A 19,132-nucleotide genomic window follows, 5' to 3' on the forward strand; every position below is an offset into this window, starting at 1 on the left:
GCATCACGCATTTCTCACTGAAACTCGCCTTGTTGAAAGAAGCCTCATCCGCCGTCCGACCACAGCGCAGTCCTGGCCGCCTCCTCCCAGGGAGGCAGAGAGATGCGTTCGGAGGCGGTGGCCCCTGCCCAGGCCGGACGTCCAGGGGGCCCGGGCCGAGCTGCGGCCGTGAGCTCGGGGGTGGCCAAGGCCGCGTGGCTGCTGGCTGCCACTGTAGACGTTTCCAACACGCTTTAAAACGCACGCACACAGGCACCACAGCGCGGGGCTCCACTCTTCCTGTCGGGCTTCACAAATGACACGAACGAAACACAAAACCCACCAGGTTTATCGAGTTGAATTAATGATTACTTCTACTTAGCAACTTATACCAACTAAGAAACAAGCATTCTATAGGATACTCAGTTTTGCTATTGAAATTATCAAGTTGGCCAGGCACAGTGCCTCACGCGTGTAGTCCCAGCACTTCGAAAGGCCGAGCCGGCAGGAGCGCTTGAGCCCGAGAGGCAGAGGCTACGGTGAGCCGAGATCACACACACCACCGCACTCCAGCCTGGGCGACAGAGACAGACCCTGTCTCAAACAAAAAATTTAATGAAATTATCAAGTTAATAACCAATGCTATTCTTTGCAGAGTTCTTAAAAACTGTTAAAGATTCTATTCATAAATGTACAAACTTAGTTAATCCTATTTATTACAAATCAAAGCTTTAGACAGGAGTTTTGAAGACTTTCTAACTAGAATTAGAATTGATGAGTTTTGGGGGATGTTAGATAAGGTATGTTTGGTTTATATCTCTAATACTGCTGTAATTTAAACACTAAGATGTAGCAATGAATTGCCAAGATACTTGGATTTTTAATTGGTCTATTCAAATATCCAGATGCCAACTGAATTCGCAGCAGAAAAAAAGCTATTTGATTTACTATATTTTCATTTTGGGTTATGATTATGTCCATTAGCGCCTGGCAAGTAAATATTAGAATTTAAATCTCTAGGGCAATTCAGGCTTTTGGTCAATAACAATGTAACACCAACTCACATAGGGGCTGTAGAGAAAACGGACAAAATCAACAGAAAAGGCTTGGAAGCAATCTAAACAGACTCAAGGCAGCCATATCCCCAAGAGCCCACAGTGATAACAGATTAATCCACCTGAACTCTTCTGGTCCAGCATTAGTGACTGATTTCAACAAATTTTAGAAACCTATATATACGAAAGTAGTAATGAAGATCACATTTTACCCAAAATGATGTAGAGTCACAGTAACATGCTTTAATCTCACCCTTTATTCTTAGGTTTTAGATTTGTGGTGGTACTCTAATCTCGAAAACGAAAGGGTACTGTACACCTCTGCTAAGGCCACTGAAACAAAGTAGACACACAGGGGCCAACTTGGAAAGATTCAAATGAACTCAATACAAATAAAATCACAAGAGACATAACCAGCTCAGCAGTTACTTCACTGTGTTCAACAGCTGAAGCACCTCATCGTGTAATTTTATCGGGCCGCAAGTTTCCCTTTATATTTCATTAGCATCTTTCTACTACTGGAAATGTTATCTAAAGTCAATATAAACTTTAATAGGAGATATATGTATGTGGTAATATAACCAGGGAAATTTGGTCCAAGATACTTTACTGCTTTAGGAAGAAAGGTCTGCAGTATTAGCCCTATGGTAAAACATTTAGACTACTGCTGATAGAGTATGTATACTCTATAATCTTAAATTATATGCAAATGTTTTAACAGTGAGAAAACACTGTTGGAAACATATAACGTTGCCAAATGTAGGTGGCAGCTTAACCTTTAAGTTAATGGATGGCAGATTTTAAATAAAAGCTCATGCTGGCACGTTCTTCCTGGTGATCTCTTCTGCACATCACTTCTCCAGAGGGCTACCACAGGCAGAAAGACCTTGTTACAGAGACATGTAAAGAGAGCAAACTTATCAAGACAGTTATGCTAATCTCCGAAGTCTGAGTTCAAATGATCTGGACTTTGTATTAGAAAGCAAAAAGACACCTAGTCCCGCTCAGGAATACGCTGTTTTCTGAACTCTCAATCTGCCTGTCCAGTCTTTGCCTGCAGCCACCATGACAACCCTTTAGGAAAGCAGGGTGTGGCATCAATGAATTTGCAGATCACTGCAGGTAAGCAGCTTGCTAATTAACTGTTCAGGAAATGGCAAAGATCCAGTCCCCACTTCTAGCACAAGGAAAATAAACACGATTATACTAAAAACATCTTTTAAGAAACAGAAGGAATCACCCTGCTGCTCCCACCCCCACTTTTTGTAAACAGAAAAGCAGGCATAAGGGAGCATGAACTTGGCATGGGTTCTCAGATGTAGAAGCTTATGTAGTCATAGTCAGAACTTCTTTAGTGTTGAGAAATTAGATTGAGGATATTGTTAAATTATACCAAGTCTTTCAGACATTATGGATAAGTATTTTGACCCTGGAAACTAGAAGTTTAATTTAGACAAAACCATGTGCATTCTAAAAATGTTTTTAAGGATTTCTAAGTAGGACTCAAACAGATAAGAACTGATAGACATGGTGATGTCCCCAGTCTAACTTTATTACTAAACAGATTTCATACTGAACTTTGTTTTTCATAAGATACTGAACTTTGTTTTTCATAAGATACTGAACTGAAACCATGTTTAGCATTTTAGTAGCAACACATCTATTTTTAGTATCTCAACTTTTAATTTATCAAACCAGTTAAACATGGAATATTATATCAAAGCAAAAAACAAAAACAAAAACCGATGCTATAAATAGCTAGGAAATGGCTAGAAAATGTACAGCACTGGGTGCTGATATATATGTATTCTGCTCACTCTCAATTAGGAGCTTATTAGACAAAGATGATCACTACTATCACCTATGAATAAAAAATGAAGTCAGAAGTGAAGTCGTTTGTGCCTAGGAAATGGGGGTACAGAGAACCACTGTCAATACAATGTGCAGTTCTGGGATGAGGTTATCAATTTCCTAACAACATGTGGGACATAACCAGAAGAGTGCCAGCCTTAGAACCAACACAATTAGACACCCAAGCTGCTTCATCCCAAAGGGGTCATGGGGCTGGAAATGGGAGGAGGGGACAGAGCAGGGCTGAACTTGGAATTCTCAAGTGCATTCCAAAAATCCTTGCCCTCCCCTTCAATTCTGTCCTCTCCTTTCGTGTAGCTTATTGATATATTTAATCATTTGAAAGCACATACAAAACCTAGAAAAATGTTTTAATAGCCAAAAATGACCTTCCCTAAAAAATCCCTAATCTCTTTAAAATGACCTCTTATAAATTCCCAGTTATTTTCATAAGTTGTTTTCCACAATATAATAACAAACGGTGGATAAATCTCCCATCCTTTTTAGGACCAAAGATCACTTTCCTTGTTGTAATGAGACCTCCAATCTGGGCCTACACAGGGACTCTTTCATGCATTTGTAGCTTATAAGAGTCCAAATTTGGGATCCTAATTATATATATGTGATGTTTGGGGTTTGAATTGTTTTTGTTTTCAGCAAACTGTCTTGTGTGGTTTTTCCATATATTCAGTCTTCCCATTCTGAACAAGCTGCTTGGTAGGAGGCCAGGAAGTCCAACGAGTGAATGTATCTGTGACTCTCACAGGATGTTTTTATGAATTTTATGACTCTTTCAAGATATACATACATCTAACACAGAAAGATTACTGTCAGAAAAACCACTGAATCACTAAAGCCTTATGATTCATTGCTAATGTTCTATTTTTCTAGTGCACTTTAGGTGAATGACAAATTATTTAACATTAAACTTTCCATATCATGGGTTCAAAACTGTAGGAAACTACATAATTTCTGGAAAAAAAAATACATTGATTCATTGCAATTAATTCTGAATTTGTATTTGAAAGTATGACCTCACAAGCTCACTTTGCAAACAGCAAACACGTCTATGTGGCTGCCAAAGTTTAGCTTTTACACTTTAAATATCTTAAATTCTTATCGGAAAGTTCCTTTCTGAAAAGGACTTTATGTATTTCTTTTTTAAAAGAAATAATGTTTAGTTCAGAGACTAGCATGCAAAAAAAAGAAATCATGAGAAGAAATCATGAGCAAAATGAAGCTAAGTGGGTCCGGAGCGCCCTCTTTAAAAGGCCGTGAAGAGCAACGCTAGCTACTGTTTAGCACCTTCCACGCATTTCTCCTCTCAAAATGCACAGCTGAATCATTTGCGTGAGCGACTGGCATTAGTATTCGTTTTGAACTGGACACCATGAAGGGCCTAAAGATCCCTTTCAGACACCACAGGCTCTGGCGTTTAATCTACTTCATAAGGTGGTCTCCTGGACAGCAGTCCCCATATAAGCATAGGTCTTTGAGGTTGGTAGTGTAAGTACATTCTCATTTTAACTCTCTATTATGAAAAATCTGATAATATTCTAGACTTTAACATTTTTCCAACCTTCTAGGTCACATATTTACACTTTTTACCCAAGGGAGTTCATGGATCATAAATTAAGAAACTCCTGAGTTTAGGATCTGAAGAAAGTGAAGTGCTGGGTACTGTTCTAAGTAATGTATTCTTAGGCACATTCACGAAATACGAAAACAGCTTCCCTACATAACCTCTATATTGCTAAAATGATATTTAAACTTGTAGTTAATATTAAAGACTTAGTACTTAGGACAAATGATCAAAAATCAGAATTCTAAAGCTGTGATGTAGCATCTGCACAACAGAAAGCCGAACTTGCAGAACCCTAAGTTAGCAGGTATGCTACAAAGTAAGCCCTTATCATCAGAAACATTTCACATTTACTTTCACCACCTATGAAAAGAAATTAGCTTGAAGAAACTGGACACTTAATAACCGTAAGAGAAATTTCCAGCAGTACTTCATAGACAGCAATTTTGTTCCTTAGTTCATGAAAATTCAGCAGAGAGAATCTAAACAGCAAAACTGCATGCGTTTTTTATCGTTGTTTTCACTAACTCAGGACTATCATTCTTCGTCACTAATACATTGTCACTATCAAATTTAACATGCAAAATGTTTAGAATGGCACCTGGCACACAGGAACTGCTCTGGTAACCATCTCTGTGTTGTTATTGTTGACAGCACCACCAGAAAAAGGACGTCTAGGATCAGGATGCCCTATTCACCCTGATACCCAAAGGGCAATGTACAGGTCTAACGATAATATTGTACCACTGATAAGCAACATGTCTTCCTGGACAAACTGAAATTTGAGTGGAGTGACGAGCTTGTCCCTCTGCCTAAGAGGTTCCTTTTTAGCACTGAAGTCTAGAGAAATCACTCAAGTTCTTAGCAAACTGGGACAGGTAGCCAACTCTGCCTCTGAGCTTGTTTCTTCCTCTGTAAAACACAGACAACTTAATACCTATAGGGTTATTGTGAGATTTAAATGGGATAATACATGTTAGAAGCCACTTAGCTATCACTCTAGCACTGTCCACCCTCACAGGCCTCCACCTCAGGCAAGTCGTTTACCTCCATGCCTCAATTTCCTCAGGTGTGAGAGGGGAGACTACCACCCACTCTGTAGGACTAAATGTGAGAATGCATGCTGATGGCCATGCCACAGGCACAGGAGGCAGCAAGGATGACTATCATCAAGTATGCAGCCCCTTTCCTAGCAATATCAAGCAGTTAGTACATGTGTGCTATTTTCTAAAAAGTCCTTGAAAATTAGGACAGTTCTGGGGCTAAGTTTTCTTAATTAGTGCTTAATTAACTGCTGCTTTGTTTAGTGAATCTAATAAACTGCACACAACAGTCATCAGACTAAAATAGCTGCTAAAAAAGGGTAACAGAGGCCCAGCCTGGTGGCTCATGCCTGTAATCCCAGCACTTTGGGAGGCTGAGAGGTGGCAGCGCGGCTTGAGGCCAAGAGTTCGAGCCCAGCCTGTGCGACACAGCAAAACTCCATCACTACAAAAACTGTTTAAAATAATCTGGGCATGATGGGTAGGCACCTCAGCTACTTGGAAGGCTGAGGCAGGACGACAGCTTGAGCCCAGGAGTTTGAGACTGCAGTGAGCTATGATCACACCACTGTATTCCAGCATGGGCACCAGTGCAAGATTCTGTCTACAATAAAAAATTTTAGGCCAGGCATGGTGGCTCATGCCTGTAATCCCAACACTTTGGGAGGCCTAGGCGGGCATATCACCTGAAGTCAGGAGTTAAAGACCCGCCTGGCCAACATGGTGAAACCCCGTCTACAAAAATTAGCCAGGCGTGGTGGCACGCGCCTATAATCCCAGCTACTCGGGAGGCTGAGGTGGAAGAATCGCTTGAACCCAGGAGGCAGAGGTTGCAGTGAACCAAGATCATGCCACTGCACTCCAGCCTGGGAAAAAGAGCGAGACTCCATCTCAAAAAAAAAGAAGAGCAACAAAATTCAGAGAAGCTAAAACAGTATGGTATATTTAAATGTGTTTTATCTGAATAGATTTCAACTGTGTAGTATTTTTAAAGCTGCTGCTACACAGGTAGATTAAATATTTTAAAATACACAATTTTTTTTTATTTAAAAAACTCCTTCCTTCTAAATTTAATAAGTTTACACTTTGTTCACAACTATTAATTTGCTACTCATTTTTTCATTTTCAAATAATAAATGTATTTCTCACATTTGCAAGAACTCCCACATGTGCTTTTTGAAGCTCAGCTTCTATCAAATTTTAATCTCTAATCCTAAAAAACTAGTAACCAGCAACTAGCATAACATTAAAGACTCAGCATGAACAGTTCTACCACAGCTAAACTGCACCAAGAAACCAGCTCTTTTACCAGGGTTCTGACAAGGAGATTCTGCCCCCCAGGGACCACCAGGCAATGACATTTTTGGTGGCCACAATGGGGAGAGAGTAGGGACATGCGTGCCACTAGTGTCTAATGACACTGCTCAACATCCTACAGTGACAGAATAGCCACCCACCACAAAGAATTACCTGACTCAAAATGTCAGCAGTGCTGAGGCTGGGAAACCGTAACGTACACAACAGAAGAAAGGTGAGGATTAAACCACGCCAGACGGCAGCTGCCTCCTCATCAGCACCTCCTCCACAATGACCCTGAACACAGCCACAGTGAAGGAAACTTCACAGCACCGACACCCCAATTACATACCTTCTTTGGGGGATACCAGTATAGAATCATCAGGAATCTGTAGTCACACCTATTTTGTGACCCCAGTAATTAGGCCTTTTGGGTTATGTTCTTATTTTCACACAAATGACAGGTAAGGTTTTTTAGAAAATAAATGTGGTATCTATTCCCATATGGAGGTTATTCCTACAATTCACAATAATGTTTTAACTTTTAAAAGAATTAAACAATTCTATTTGCAGCGGTGTAACAAATTTTAATTCAAAATAGACACTCTGAAAACAATAGGTAAAAAAAAAAAAAATAAAGTTCAACAACCTCTCTTTGAATTTACAACAGAGTACACCAACAATCACAAACCAGTTTCACAACTGCCTCAAATACGCACATTATACCAATTACATGCAAGTATTATATTTTTTAAAATCCACATAGTAACATTATGTTTCTCAGAGGCTGTCACATCCTCCAAATATTTCTACCTAAAGATAGAGTGAAGGGGTTCCTCTGCTGTGTACCACCAGAAATATGACTTACCATCTAAACTGGCTGGTCTCCATGACTGGTTCTGGTGCTTTAAGTTTTAATATCGTGTGGGAAAAAAAACGAGGTTTAACATCCACAGGACAGTGACAACAATGGAGATTCTTTAACAATATGCCATCCCATCCACCCGGACACAGCTTCTAGCCTAAACCAGCTAGAGAAAAGCCCGTTTCCCCACTAAACATGACCTTCAGAAAATGTGGTCAAAGACTTACTGTACCAACCATGGAGACTTAGATCTCAGTCTGTAAACTTCACCATGTCCCCTGAAAGCCTTTGCTGAAATGTAAGTTCATTTCCACACTCAGGGGCAATCATCTTATTCCTGAGTGTCATAGTCTTTCCCTTTCACTAGTTATGAGTAGTTAAGTTAGGAGAAGAGTTTTGGGGTGTATTTTTTCAATGTTTATTCTAAAGGCACTAAAAATTTATTGTTTTACCTCTGAATGAAGAAATGACTTAGCGTATCAAAAGAAAGGGAAAATCTACACTGAAAAATGTTTCTCCATCTACAGAATAAATTTATTTGTAAAATAACTCGATTTATGAGCTACATACCAGCATACCAGATGTCAGATTCAGTCTACTTTTAACAAATAAAAACATTTGATTTTCTATGAGTTATGGTTTAAAAAAAAAAACAAAAACAGCTATTAGGATAAACCTAAAAAAATACAGATCAAAATTATAATCTATAAGCAAAGATCTTACAAAGAAATCAGAGTAAGTTAACGCAGTGCATCCTCAAGGAGCCTATACACACATCACAGGGATTTGTACCCACATCTCTGAACACTCACTGTACCATCTGCTGCTACAGGGAAAGCTGAAGGAGATCGATGCTTCCACTCGCAGTTAAATCAAGTATTCTGAAAAAGGCTGAAATGTCCTTAATGAAAAAGCAAATTATTTATAGATTTCAGTTTCTTATCATACAATACTGACACTACTGGGAAAACAAGGCGTGCATGAAATATCAAAAGATTTCATTTACATGACAGAGAAAAAAACCTGAAAACGACTGTTACAAATCAAACTGCAGGAAACAATAGATGTGAAATAACTACTGGCTTCCTGGTAACAGGGGTCTCTCCAGCACCTGAAGTAACTCTGCAGAGCAGCACAGTGACCACTGAGGTTGATTCACCAACACAGTGAGGAAAACACTGTGAAATTTCAACTGAAAAAAATCTATCTACTACTTTAGAGTTACTTTTTTTTTTTTTTGCAAGTTTTATGGTTCATATTCAAAGTTCAATCTATGTTTCACATTTTTAAGTTCAGACATATCAAAGCCTAAAAGTACAGAAGGCTTGTGATTTTTTATTGCTTTCATGCAAATATACCTTTTTTTTCCAAAAAATGAAGCCACATCAATTTTCCACACCCAAAAGAGTGAGGACAACAGTTCTATTTCCTTTTTACTAGGATATGGTTTCTTATGGAAATAATCTTTAAGAAATTGCTTCTTTTCTTCATAAGAACGGCCTTCATATTTTTTAGGATCTAATGCTAAAATCTGAAGAGCCTCGTCCTTGACAACAGGTCCCTCTGTTCTGCTTTCATTCCTTTGTCTTTTAAAAGGCACAACACTTGTCACCTTTTCTGGACCTGGGGCTGCATCGGCATTTAGGATGGGAGGCTGCTCCTCCCCATGCCGCTGGTCTTCGGCCCCTAAGTGGCCATCAGGCAGCTTTCTCTTAACAGAAAAACTGGAATCATGTATCACTTCACCGTTGACTAAAAGCAGTTCACTGTTCTGAATAAAATCCGGCTGGACTTGTAGGTCTGAGCTGCTGTCCTTAGGAGCACTTCTGCAGCGCACCAAATGGACGGCGATGGCAGCCAGGGTCATATTTCCAGTGTAGACCCCACAGCAGTGGATGCACTTGAAGGCGGGAGACTTCAGGACCGTGTGGACTGTGGGCATGATGTGGTGCCTCTCCTTCAAATGCAGCTCGTAGGCCTCAGTTGTCACAAAGGGGCCAAAGCAAAAGGGGCAGGTGGACACTCGCTTGCCGGTGCTCCCAGGGGTGCCCTCAGCCTGAGGCCTCACCTTCACATACACAGGCACCAGTGACTTGGAGTGTATCCCAGCCAGGATTGCCAAGTAGACTTCCCGCTCCCCAAGCTTCTCCTTTGGCAATATGGTAATGAAATCAAGGTGGGGAAAGAGCAGGTTGCCATTGGCATCGACATCTAATTGAAAACCTCTGTTGCTATAATCCATACGCAACTTCTTCTTCCCCAGGTGCCTATTCCTGCTGTGCTCTGAAAGACCTTTGATATCATGGAAGGTGCATGGACAGAACAAGCACCCCAAGCCATGCATCAGCAAGTGGTGTATAAGCTCCTCCTCAGAGACCAAGCACTTACAAGACAGACATCGCACCGTTTTCTCTCTCATCCACTTTAGAAATGGTGCACACGCTGCCAGTTTTTCAGGCTCAAGTTTCTCGCCAGACTTGGACTCGCTGTGCTTATGCGCTACCTCCATGTGGACCTGGTAGACATTGGACGGAAAGAGCTCGTTGCAGACGGGGCAGGTCTTCCACTGCTTGGCCTGTTTGAGCACCTGGTTTGTGTCTGCTGCAGAGGAGGCGGCGTGAACAAACACGCTCTGAGCAGCATTCACCAGCACTGGAGGAGAGGGCATGCCGGGCATGGAACCGGCCATTGGTGCAGCTGCACCTGACGGCAGGAGCTGGATGGGCATCTGGGGCGGAGCGACAGTCGCAAGGCCTCCGGGGGGAACCGGCAGAGTGACAGACACGGGGGCCAGCGTGTAGGTCGGAATCCCATTCACTTGTTTCCCTGTAGGGATGAGCTGTCTGAGAATAGAGCCTGATGTTAGGAAGGTGGTGTTCTGCGAAGCGCCAGGTCTCACTGGCTGATTCACGGGCAGAATGCTGGTGCCCACAGTCTGGTTGAGTTGCAAGACCCCAGGCCTCACTGGCTGGCCCACAGGAAGAACTCCCGACACAACAGGCTGACTAAGCTGCAGAACCCCAGAGTTCACACCCTGGTTTACAGGCACAACAGCTGAGGAGGAGACTGTCTGGTTGGGAGAAAGCAGCCCAGACGGGACCACCTGGCCTGCAGAGAGAACCCTCAATGGGGCTGTCTGGCCAGGGGGAAGAACCCGGGACGGAGCTGTCTGGCCCACAGGGAGAACTCCTGACTGGACCATCTGGCCAGTAGGAAGAACCCCAGAAGTTGCTGTTTGCCCGGGGATAACCCCTGCAGGAGTCATCTGGCCTGCAGGAAGGACTCCAGACGGGACCGCCCGACTCACAGAAAGCACCCCTGGCGAGACAGCCTGCAGGACCCCGGGGGTGACAGAGGGGCTCACAGGAAGAACACCAGGCCCAACAGGTCTGTTTATGGGTCCCACAGGCTGGGTGAGGGGTAAAACCCCAGGGCGGACAGTCTGATTTATGGGGAGGACACTAGTTCCAACAGACTTATTGACAGGTCCGACTGGCTGACTCAAGGGCAACACAGGAGGATTCACAGACTGATGAAGTGGAACCCCGTGAGAAAGAAAGACGGGCTGAGGTGCTGGGGGCTGCAGGGTGAGGCTGTTCTGGCCCACGGGCAGAGGGCTGGAGACCAGAGTCATGTGGGATTGGCCAGCAGCAGTGGGGGAATGAGTGAGGCTCCCAGGGGCACCCTGGGCCACAGTCACTGGCTGTCCTGCGGCTGGGCTTGGACTGCTCTGTGGCAAGGCAAGATGGAAGCAAGGAGGCGGCACTGGAGCGCTTGCAACACTGCCATTTGCTGGTGCAGCCAAATGTGCCACTGGTTTTGGAGCAATGTGTGTTTGCTTCAAGAGTCCAGTCCTCTTAATATGTTCTGAAATCACAGATCTAAGCTTATTCTCCAAATCTCTGTGTATGTCTGATGTCAAAATGTGATACATTAACGCATCCTGGCTGCTGGCATTGGCGTTGCACTTTTTACAGTAATATTTGTCAGGTGGTGGGGTCTTCTCTATAGAAACAGTATCGTTAGTTTTCGGTTGCTCACCCATTTCCTCAGTTCGCAGGCCAAAGTAGGAGTTAATTAAGTAGTGAAAATGGGCTACCAGCACATGCTTCTTCATGCTGTAGTACAAAGTGTTTGAAAAGTTACATTTTAGACATGTGAAACTTATCACATCACTCCTAGATGATTTAGTTTCACCTAAAATATTCACTGTGTAGTTCTGGACTTTCCGGATAGGCGCATGGAACATTCTGAAGTGCCTTCCCACAACTTTGGGCTGAGATGCAAATACACAGTTTGGGCAAGGGATCACCAGCTCTTGGTCAATTTCATCTTCATGGTAACGATGTAAATGATTCTTGAATGAAGTAAGCACCTTTGTAGAGTATTTACAGAGGCCACAACAGTATGGCTTTGTTCGATATCTCTGTTAAAAGAAAAGAAAGCCTTAAGCATAATTGAATAAACTGTCAGATGCTAACCTTCCACAGTCCCTGAGGACTTGATCCCTTTTCTTCTAATGTGCTAGGCATTTAACCTGACTTAGTGTTTTCTAACCCAGGGGTTGGCAAACTTTTTCTGTGAAGGGCCAGAGAGTGATTATGTTAGGATTGTGGGCCATACAGTACAGTCTCTGTGGCAACTACTCAGCACTGCCATTGTTGTACAAAAGTCCCCAAAATAATTTGTAATTTATGTTCCAATAAAACTTTATTTACAAACACCAATTTGAATTTCATATACTTTTCACATGTCACAAAATAGTATTGTCATGTTTTTCTTAAACATTTAAAAGCCTAACAACTATTCCTAGCTCATGGCTCACGGGCTAATTCATACAAATATAGGATTTGGCTCACAACTCATAGTTTGCTGACCCATTCTAAGTCATCCACTAAAACCACAAATATAATTACTTAGTCCTGTACTTTGAATTATTAATAACAGCATCAATTTTAAAAGCTTCATTAATTTTCTACAAGAGAAAGTTATTTTCTCCCCCTCATCCCATTTCTCTTAATTCCAATGTTGTTTTTGCTCCAAATTCTAAAACCTCTGGAATTTATCCACAACTAACCTAGCTTTCAAACTGTTAAACCCATCGTTACTATCTTTCTACTTCCCCTATTTCTAGAGAAGGTAGGAGCCAAATGAACAGTGTTTGGCCCATGCAGTTACCCAATAAACTACCTGATAAACAGTAAAGAAAGTGAGACTAAGCCTAAACTCACACTATGGATGACCCTAAGATAAGGGTAAGGCCACAGAACGCAACACTGACCATATGGAATTTCTATTTAAAGCACATTTTGGGGAAGTTAACAAGTTCGGGGCCTAAAAACATATTCATACAACAGGATGCAATCTGTTCTAACATCCAGTAAGATTTGCTGGTTTGCAGTAACTTGAGAGCACAGTGAAATCTTTGGTCTCATGACAGAGTCTTGAGAACCCAGAGCTGGTGAAACACAAAACACCTGCTCCCCAGTTCCACAAACAAGGAAGCTAAGACCTAGCTTCATCTAAAGCCCCAGAGCTGGCTGTGGCACTACCACAGTGATCAAGGGTTAATTCTCATCCTTTCCTAAATCTGTGTGCTCATTATCACTCACACACACACACACACACACACACACACACACACTCTTCCATTCTCCAGTTTTTTGTTTTTTGTTTTTTTGACAGAGTCTCACTCTGTCATTGAGGCTGGAGTGCAGTGGCGTGATCTCAGCTCACTGCAACCTACGCCATCCCGGTTCAAGTGATTCTCCTGCCTCAGCCTCCTGAGTAACTGGAGTTACATCATTACGAGATATTTTAAGAATTCGGATGAGAAAAATCAATGGGGCCTGATATTCATGAAGTCAAGATCTGCTAAATGAGGCATCCTGTAGTAGCCACAAGCTGTGCTCAGGTAGAGGAGAACTAAATCACAGTGGTTTCAAGGAACCTTGCATCTCATGGTAGAGAGAAGAGTGTCGGGTCAGAGACTGAAAAATGGGTCTCAACAAACCTCTACAAAAAATAAAAATAAAAATAATTAGCTGGGCATGGTGGCATGCACCTGTAGTCTCAGCTACTCAGGAGGCTGAAGTGGAAGGACACTTTGAACCCAGGAGGTCAAGGCTGCCGTGAGCTAAGATTACACCACTGGATTCCAGCCCAGGCAACAGTGAGACCCTGTCCCCCAACCAAAAAAAAAAAAATTCTGACAATGACTAATTACTGAAATATGTTAAAGTGCAAATTCCCAAGGCCAGCATGACTTTGACAACAGAAGCTGGTGAGAGGGGACAGCCAAGTCAAGTCTGGGACGAGCTGAGTCTGATACCGAGGAAGGTGCTAACAAAAGGTGTCCCAGAAGACACTTTAATGAGAATTCAGCAGTATGGCTCATGTTTTAGCCTGAATTTGCTTAAAAGTTTGAGGTTTCTAATTACTTAAAATGTTCCTTGATTCAGAGGTCTACATTTTTATTTCAGTTTCTGAAACCAGGATGTACATTCACTGTATGCACTTAATATAGTGGCATTTTGTTTTACTCAGAACAATTATTAAATCAAACGTCCTTCTTACAGCAATGATATCTTATAATCAAGGACAAACAGTTTCACTGCATCACTCTATCAACTCTGCACACAGAAAACTTTCAGAGCATCAGTAACCCTGCCTGACCACACACTATACTTGGTTTCTTGCCACTTCTCTGAAAGGTTGCATTATTCCTCCTCCCCATTCACTCACCAGCAACCTCGATACATGTGATGTTCTTTAGACCACATTTACATTCATTGCTCACTTTTGAGGAAACATGAAAAACAAATACAAAAAATACATACCACTTTCTTTCCAGAAGGTTCCCAGGGAGCAACATCTCCCCATGATGTGTTATGAAAGTATTTATCTCCCGGATCAAAGCCTTTAAGGTCCTTTTAAAAAGGGAGAAAAAAAAGAGATTATGTAAATTCAGAAGATAAAGAAATATTTAATTAGAACCTGATGAGATTATAAGGCCAGGCACAGTGGTTCATGCTTGTAATCCCAGCACTTTGGGAGGCTGAGGAGGGTGGATCACTTGAGGCCAGGAGGTCGAAACCAGCCTGGCCAACATGGCGAAATTCCATCTCTACCAAAAAATACAAAAATTCGCTGGGCGTGATGGCACATGCCTGTACTCCAAGCTACTCAAGAGGCTGAGGCAGGAGAATTGCTTGAACCCGGGAGGTGGAGGTTGCAGTGAGCTGCACTCCAGCCTGGGAGACAGAGCAGGACACCGTCGAAAAAGAAAAGAAGAAAGAGAGAAAGAGAGAGACAGAGAGAAAGAGAGAGAGAGACAGAAAGAGGGGAGAGGGGAGGGGAGGGGGAGAGGGGAGAGGCGAGGGGGGAAGGGAAAAGGGAGAGGGGAGGGGAGAGGGGGGAGGGGAAAGGGGAGAGAGGAGAGAGTAAGAAAGACAGAGAGAAAGAGAAAAAAGAGAGAAAGAGAGAAAAAAGAGAGAGAAAGAGAAAAGAGGGAGGGAGGGAGGGAGGGAGGGAGGGAGGAAGGAAGGAAGGAAGGAAGGAAGGAAGGAAGGAAGGAAGAAAGAATGAACCTGATGAGATTACTTGGTACCTAAGAAATCTACAGGGGAAAAGAGAAATGAAAGTATAGTCATCCCTCGGTATCCATAGGGAACTGGTTCCAGGACCACCTGGAGGCACTAAATCCAAGACTGCTCAAGCCTCTTACATTAAATCGTGTAGTTACTTGCATGTAACCTATGCACATCTTCCTACTTACCTTGTTTAGAGAACAATGACAAGAAAACAAGTCTGTACATGTTCAGTACAGATGCAACCATCCATTTTCTCTCCCAAATATTTTCAACCCACAGTTGGTTTAATCAACAGATGCAGAACCCCTGGATACAGAGGACAGACTATAAAGCTCTCAGCAGGTTTTGACGGAGTACCCTTTAAGTATGAAATCTGAGGAAAAGGTTGAAATAATCCAAGTCAAAATTACAGATTCATAAGAAATAAACAGAGGAGACCTCCCAACAAATAACTATCTACATCCTTTATATGTATGCAAAGCCTAAATGCAGGGATTCTAAAACCCATGTAGCTTCATGAGTACATATAAAGAAACAAAAAAGTACTTCAAAGTAAAAGAATCTTCATCTAGGTTGGTTCCAAGTCTTTGCTATTATGAATAGTGCCACAATAAACATACATGTGCATGTGTCTTTATAGTAGCATGATTTATAACTCATCATTTACATTAGGTATTTCTCCTAATGCTATCCCTCCCCCTGCCCCCACCCCATGACAGGCCCCAGTGTGTGATGTTCCCCGCCCTGTGTCCAACTGTTCTCATTGTTCAATTCCCATCTATGAGTGAGAACATGCGGTGTTTGGTTTTCTGTCCTTGCAACAGTTTGCTCAGAATGATGGTTTCCAGCTTCATCCATGTCCCTGCAAAAGACATGAACTCATCCTTTTTTATGGCTGCATAGTATTGGTACATGTATACATATGTAACAAACCTGCATGTTGTGCACATGTACCCTAGAACTTAAAGTATAATTAAAAAAAAAAAAAGAATCTTCATCTTGAACACCCTCTTTTTAAACTATACCTTACCGTTATTGTTCAATCCATTTGTCTTAGGGAATGAAATAAAAGTGTATTTTTATCTTACTCTTTAAATATTTTTCAAATCAGTTAAAGATCTAGAACGTATAGAGGGTTTTTTTCTCGGATGGAATCAATCATTTTGATTGATTCAAAAAGTTACACTTGCTAGAGTGAGAAAATTATGCAAAAGACCTACAGTGTAGACAAGGTGTCAGGAAAACCTCACAATCAGCTGAAAGAGGCAGTAGTGTGAGAAACACAATGCGTACTGGAGACTCTCAGGGGCAGGTGAACATGGAGAGAAGAGGAGCACGTAGGTCCCAGAAAGGAGTCCAGAGGCCAGAAATGCACGAGCCGAGACCTCCCACAGCAGCAGCATCCTCAGAGCAGGGGTTCAATGGCTGACTTCCAAAGCCTGCTGGCAGCAGGTGGGGAAGGGAGGAAAGGTAGAAGGAAGGCCTCCACCTTGCATGCAGGTAAAATGGCCTAAGACAAAATAATTACAAGCTCCACGGACCACTAATCTACCTCATCCTTTTGTAGTCATCACTAATTCAACCCTCAAATATCTCCTTTTGGACTCTGGGAACCCAACCATGAATAAGACAGATGGGATCCCAACCTCACAGAGTTTCAAAATGGAGAAACACAGATATTTTGTGAAATTTTTTTTCACACGAAACTACTGTCTTTCATGGGTGATAGGTGCTATGAGTAATGACTGTGAAGTGGTAAAGGAGTATAAAGCAGAGAGCTCCAACTGTGTCTGCCTGATCTGACATGGGCTGGGGGGCTGGGGTGGCTAACATGACAGGGAGGGGACAGGAGACAGAGAAACAACAAGGCCTGGGGCAGAAGCCTGATTAAGTGCAGGGCAGCAGAGGGTTTTAAATAAAACTGTTCCAAAAAGTGAAAATTACACACTAAGTGAGAAGGTGTACAAGAAAAACATTTTCCATTTCTCTCTAAAATTTTAAACTCCATGTGGCCCAAGATTACTTTTCTTCTGTTTCTCTGAGTTGAAAGAAGTAAAAATCTACTCCTGTTTTGCTCTCAGCTACTTCCCAAAGCGTGTAGAAAGTGTAGTCATACAAAACACTTTCTTTACCTGTGCAGCATAGCTCACTTATTTAAAAGTGCAAACTGTATTAAGAAATGAGCATAAAGACGTATCAAGTCCATAATCGCGTGGTATGGACAGTCCTGTGAAGTAACACTGCATTCAGAATTAGCTCACGACGCCAACTTCAGAACCTACAGAAAAGTACAAGTACAAATGCTCAAAGACAAATGAGACAAATGCTCAAAGAATAGGCCCATCCTCACAGGCCCTTTAGGGGAGGGGTCATGACAAAAGCACCAGGAGCAGCTGGATGTTGTAACATTTGAGCATCAGAAAGACAAATGGCTGTAGAGACCCAAACACGAAGTCACAAGAGAGCCACAGAAGTGCTCAAGAAAGTCAGAAAAAAAAGGCATTTCACAAATCACCATTTGGAAAGGTTAACTACTCACTTTGAAACGTCACAGCTCAAAGGAAAGGATAAAACTGTCCTGCCTTTCCCAGAGGCACTATATTTCAGAGAAACCAAACAGTCCCAACTGCTGAGTAAAACAAAAGTTTACAGAAGAATGTCTGCTAACAATCTACATGTGACAGAATCAGAAAGACCCCATTCACAGCAAGCCCCCCAATAAAACTACCATCTAGGACCAGGATTATCAACAGGTGCTAAATGCATGACATTCCAGTCCACAGAAAGAATACAATGCACACAAAGACCAGACTGCCATCTATTGTACTGAAGCAACAAAATATGACTGGGATCCCTCAAGTGACACAAGAAGCATAGAACATCATATATATTCTAGCCCAAAATGTTTAACTTGAATCAACTGGGCCCTTCAGTAGAACTTCTCATTTAAAAGAAGCTCAGGGGACAGGGGACTAAGCTGAAACAACACTATAAGAAAGTACCAGACAGATCCGGAAGGAGGGGCATCTCTGCAGGACAAGAGGCTGGTCTGGCCAACAGTCAGGGAAAGCACTGCAAACCCAACCACTAGATGTAACAGGGTCCACAACAAATGCTGGCTTACATAAACCAAGTGTAAAAAATGTTCTGGGGGTCGGGTGTGGTGGCTCACGCTTGTAATCCCAGCACTTTGAGAGGCTGAGGTGGCTGGATCATCTGAGGTCTGGAGTTTGAGACCAGTCTGCCCACATGGTGAAACTCCGTCTCTACTAAAAATACAAAAACTAGTTGGGTGTGGTGGCGGGTGCTCGTAATCCCACCTACGTGGGAGGCTGAGGCAGGAGAATTGCTTGAACCAGGGAGGCGGAGCTTGCAGTGAGCCGAGATCTCACCACTGCACTCCAGGCTGGCAGACAGAGCAGACTCCATCTCAAAAAAAAAAAAAAAAAAAAAAAAAAAAAAGTTCTGGGTAAAACTGAAGAAATCTGAGTATGGACTGCGTATTAAATAAGGTGAATACGTAATACATGACAAGACAGAACAGAGAAAAGTGAAAAAAGCAAGTGATAAAACAGCTAATCGATACAATCTCATGGTAAGAACAATAAACACACAGAAACAGCTAACAATACGATGTTAATGGTGGCAACTTCTGAATGACAGAAATGTGGAATTTTAAATTTCATTTTCTAATTAGAAATGGTTGCCCACATTTTTAAACATTCATAGATTACAGTATTATTTTTATAACAATGATTTAAAAAAAGCTACAGAAAAATAGTTACTACAGAACTCTACGCTAGTATGTGGCTTACCAAGTCAATTCAGAACTAACAAGAAAAAGACAAGTTATTACAAATATTTCTCTA

At 42.1% G+C, this 19,132-nt stretch overlaps 1 protein-coding gene across 1 annotated transcript in view; it reads right to left on the reverse strand.

Moving 5' to 3' along the window:
• Positions 1-7,372: 7,372 nt before the first annotated feature.
• ADNP2 (ADNP homeobox 2) overlaps positions 7,373-19,132 on the reverse strand; it is a 32,508-nt gene continuing 20,748 nt past the window's right edge. The window contains exons 3-4 of the mRNA XM_030810227.1: positions 14,511-14,600; positions 7,373-12,097 (exon numbers count right to left, since the gene is read on the reverse strand). Coding sequence (XP_030666087.1) covers positions 8,918-12,097; positions 14,511-14,600 — 3,270 coding nt within the window. The 3' untranslated portion in view covers positions 7,373-8,917. The remainder of the gene's footprint in view (positions 12,098-14,510; positions 14,601-19,132) is intronic.

The sequence above is a fragment of the Nomascus leucogenys genome, chromosome 4, assembly GCF_006542625.1.
Source record: "Nomascus leucogenys isolate Asia chromosome 4, Asia_NLE_v1, whole genome shotgun sequence".
Classification (NCBI taxonomy): domain Eukaryota; kingdom Metazoa; phylum Chordata; class Mammalia; order Primates; family Hylobatidae; genus Nomascus; species Nomascus leucogenys.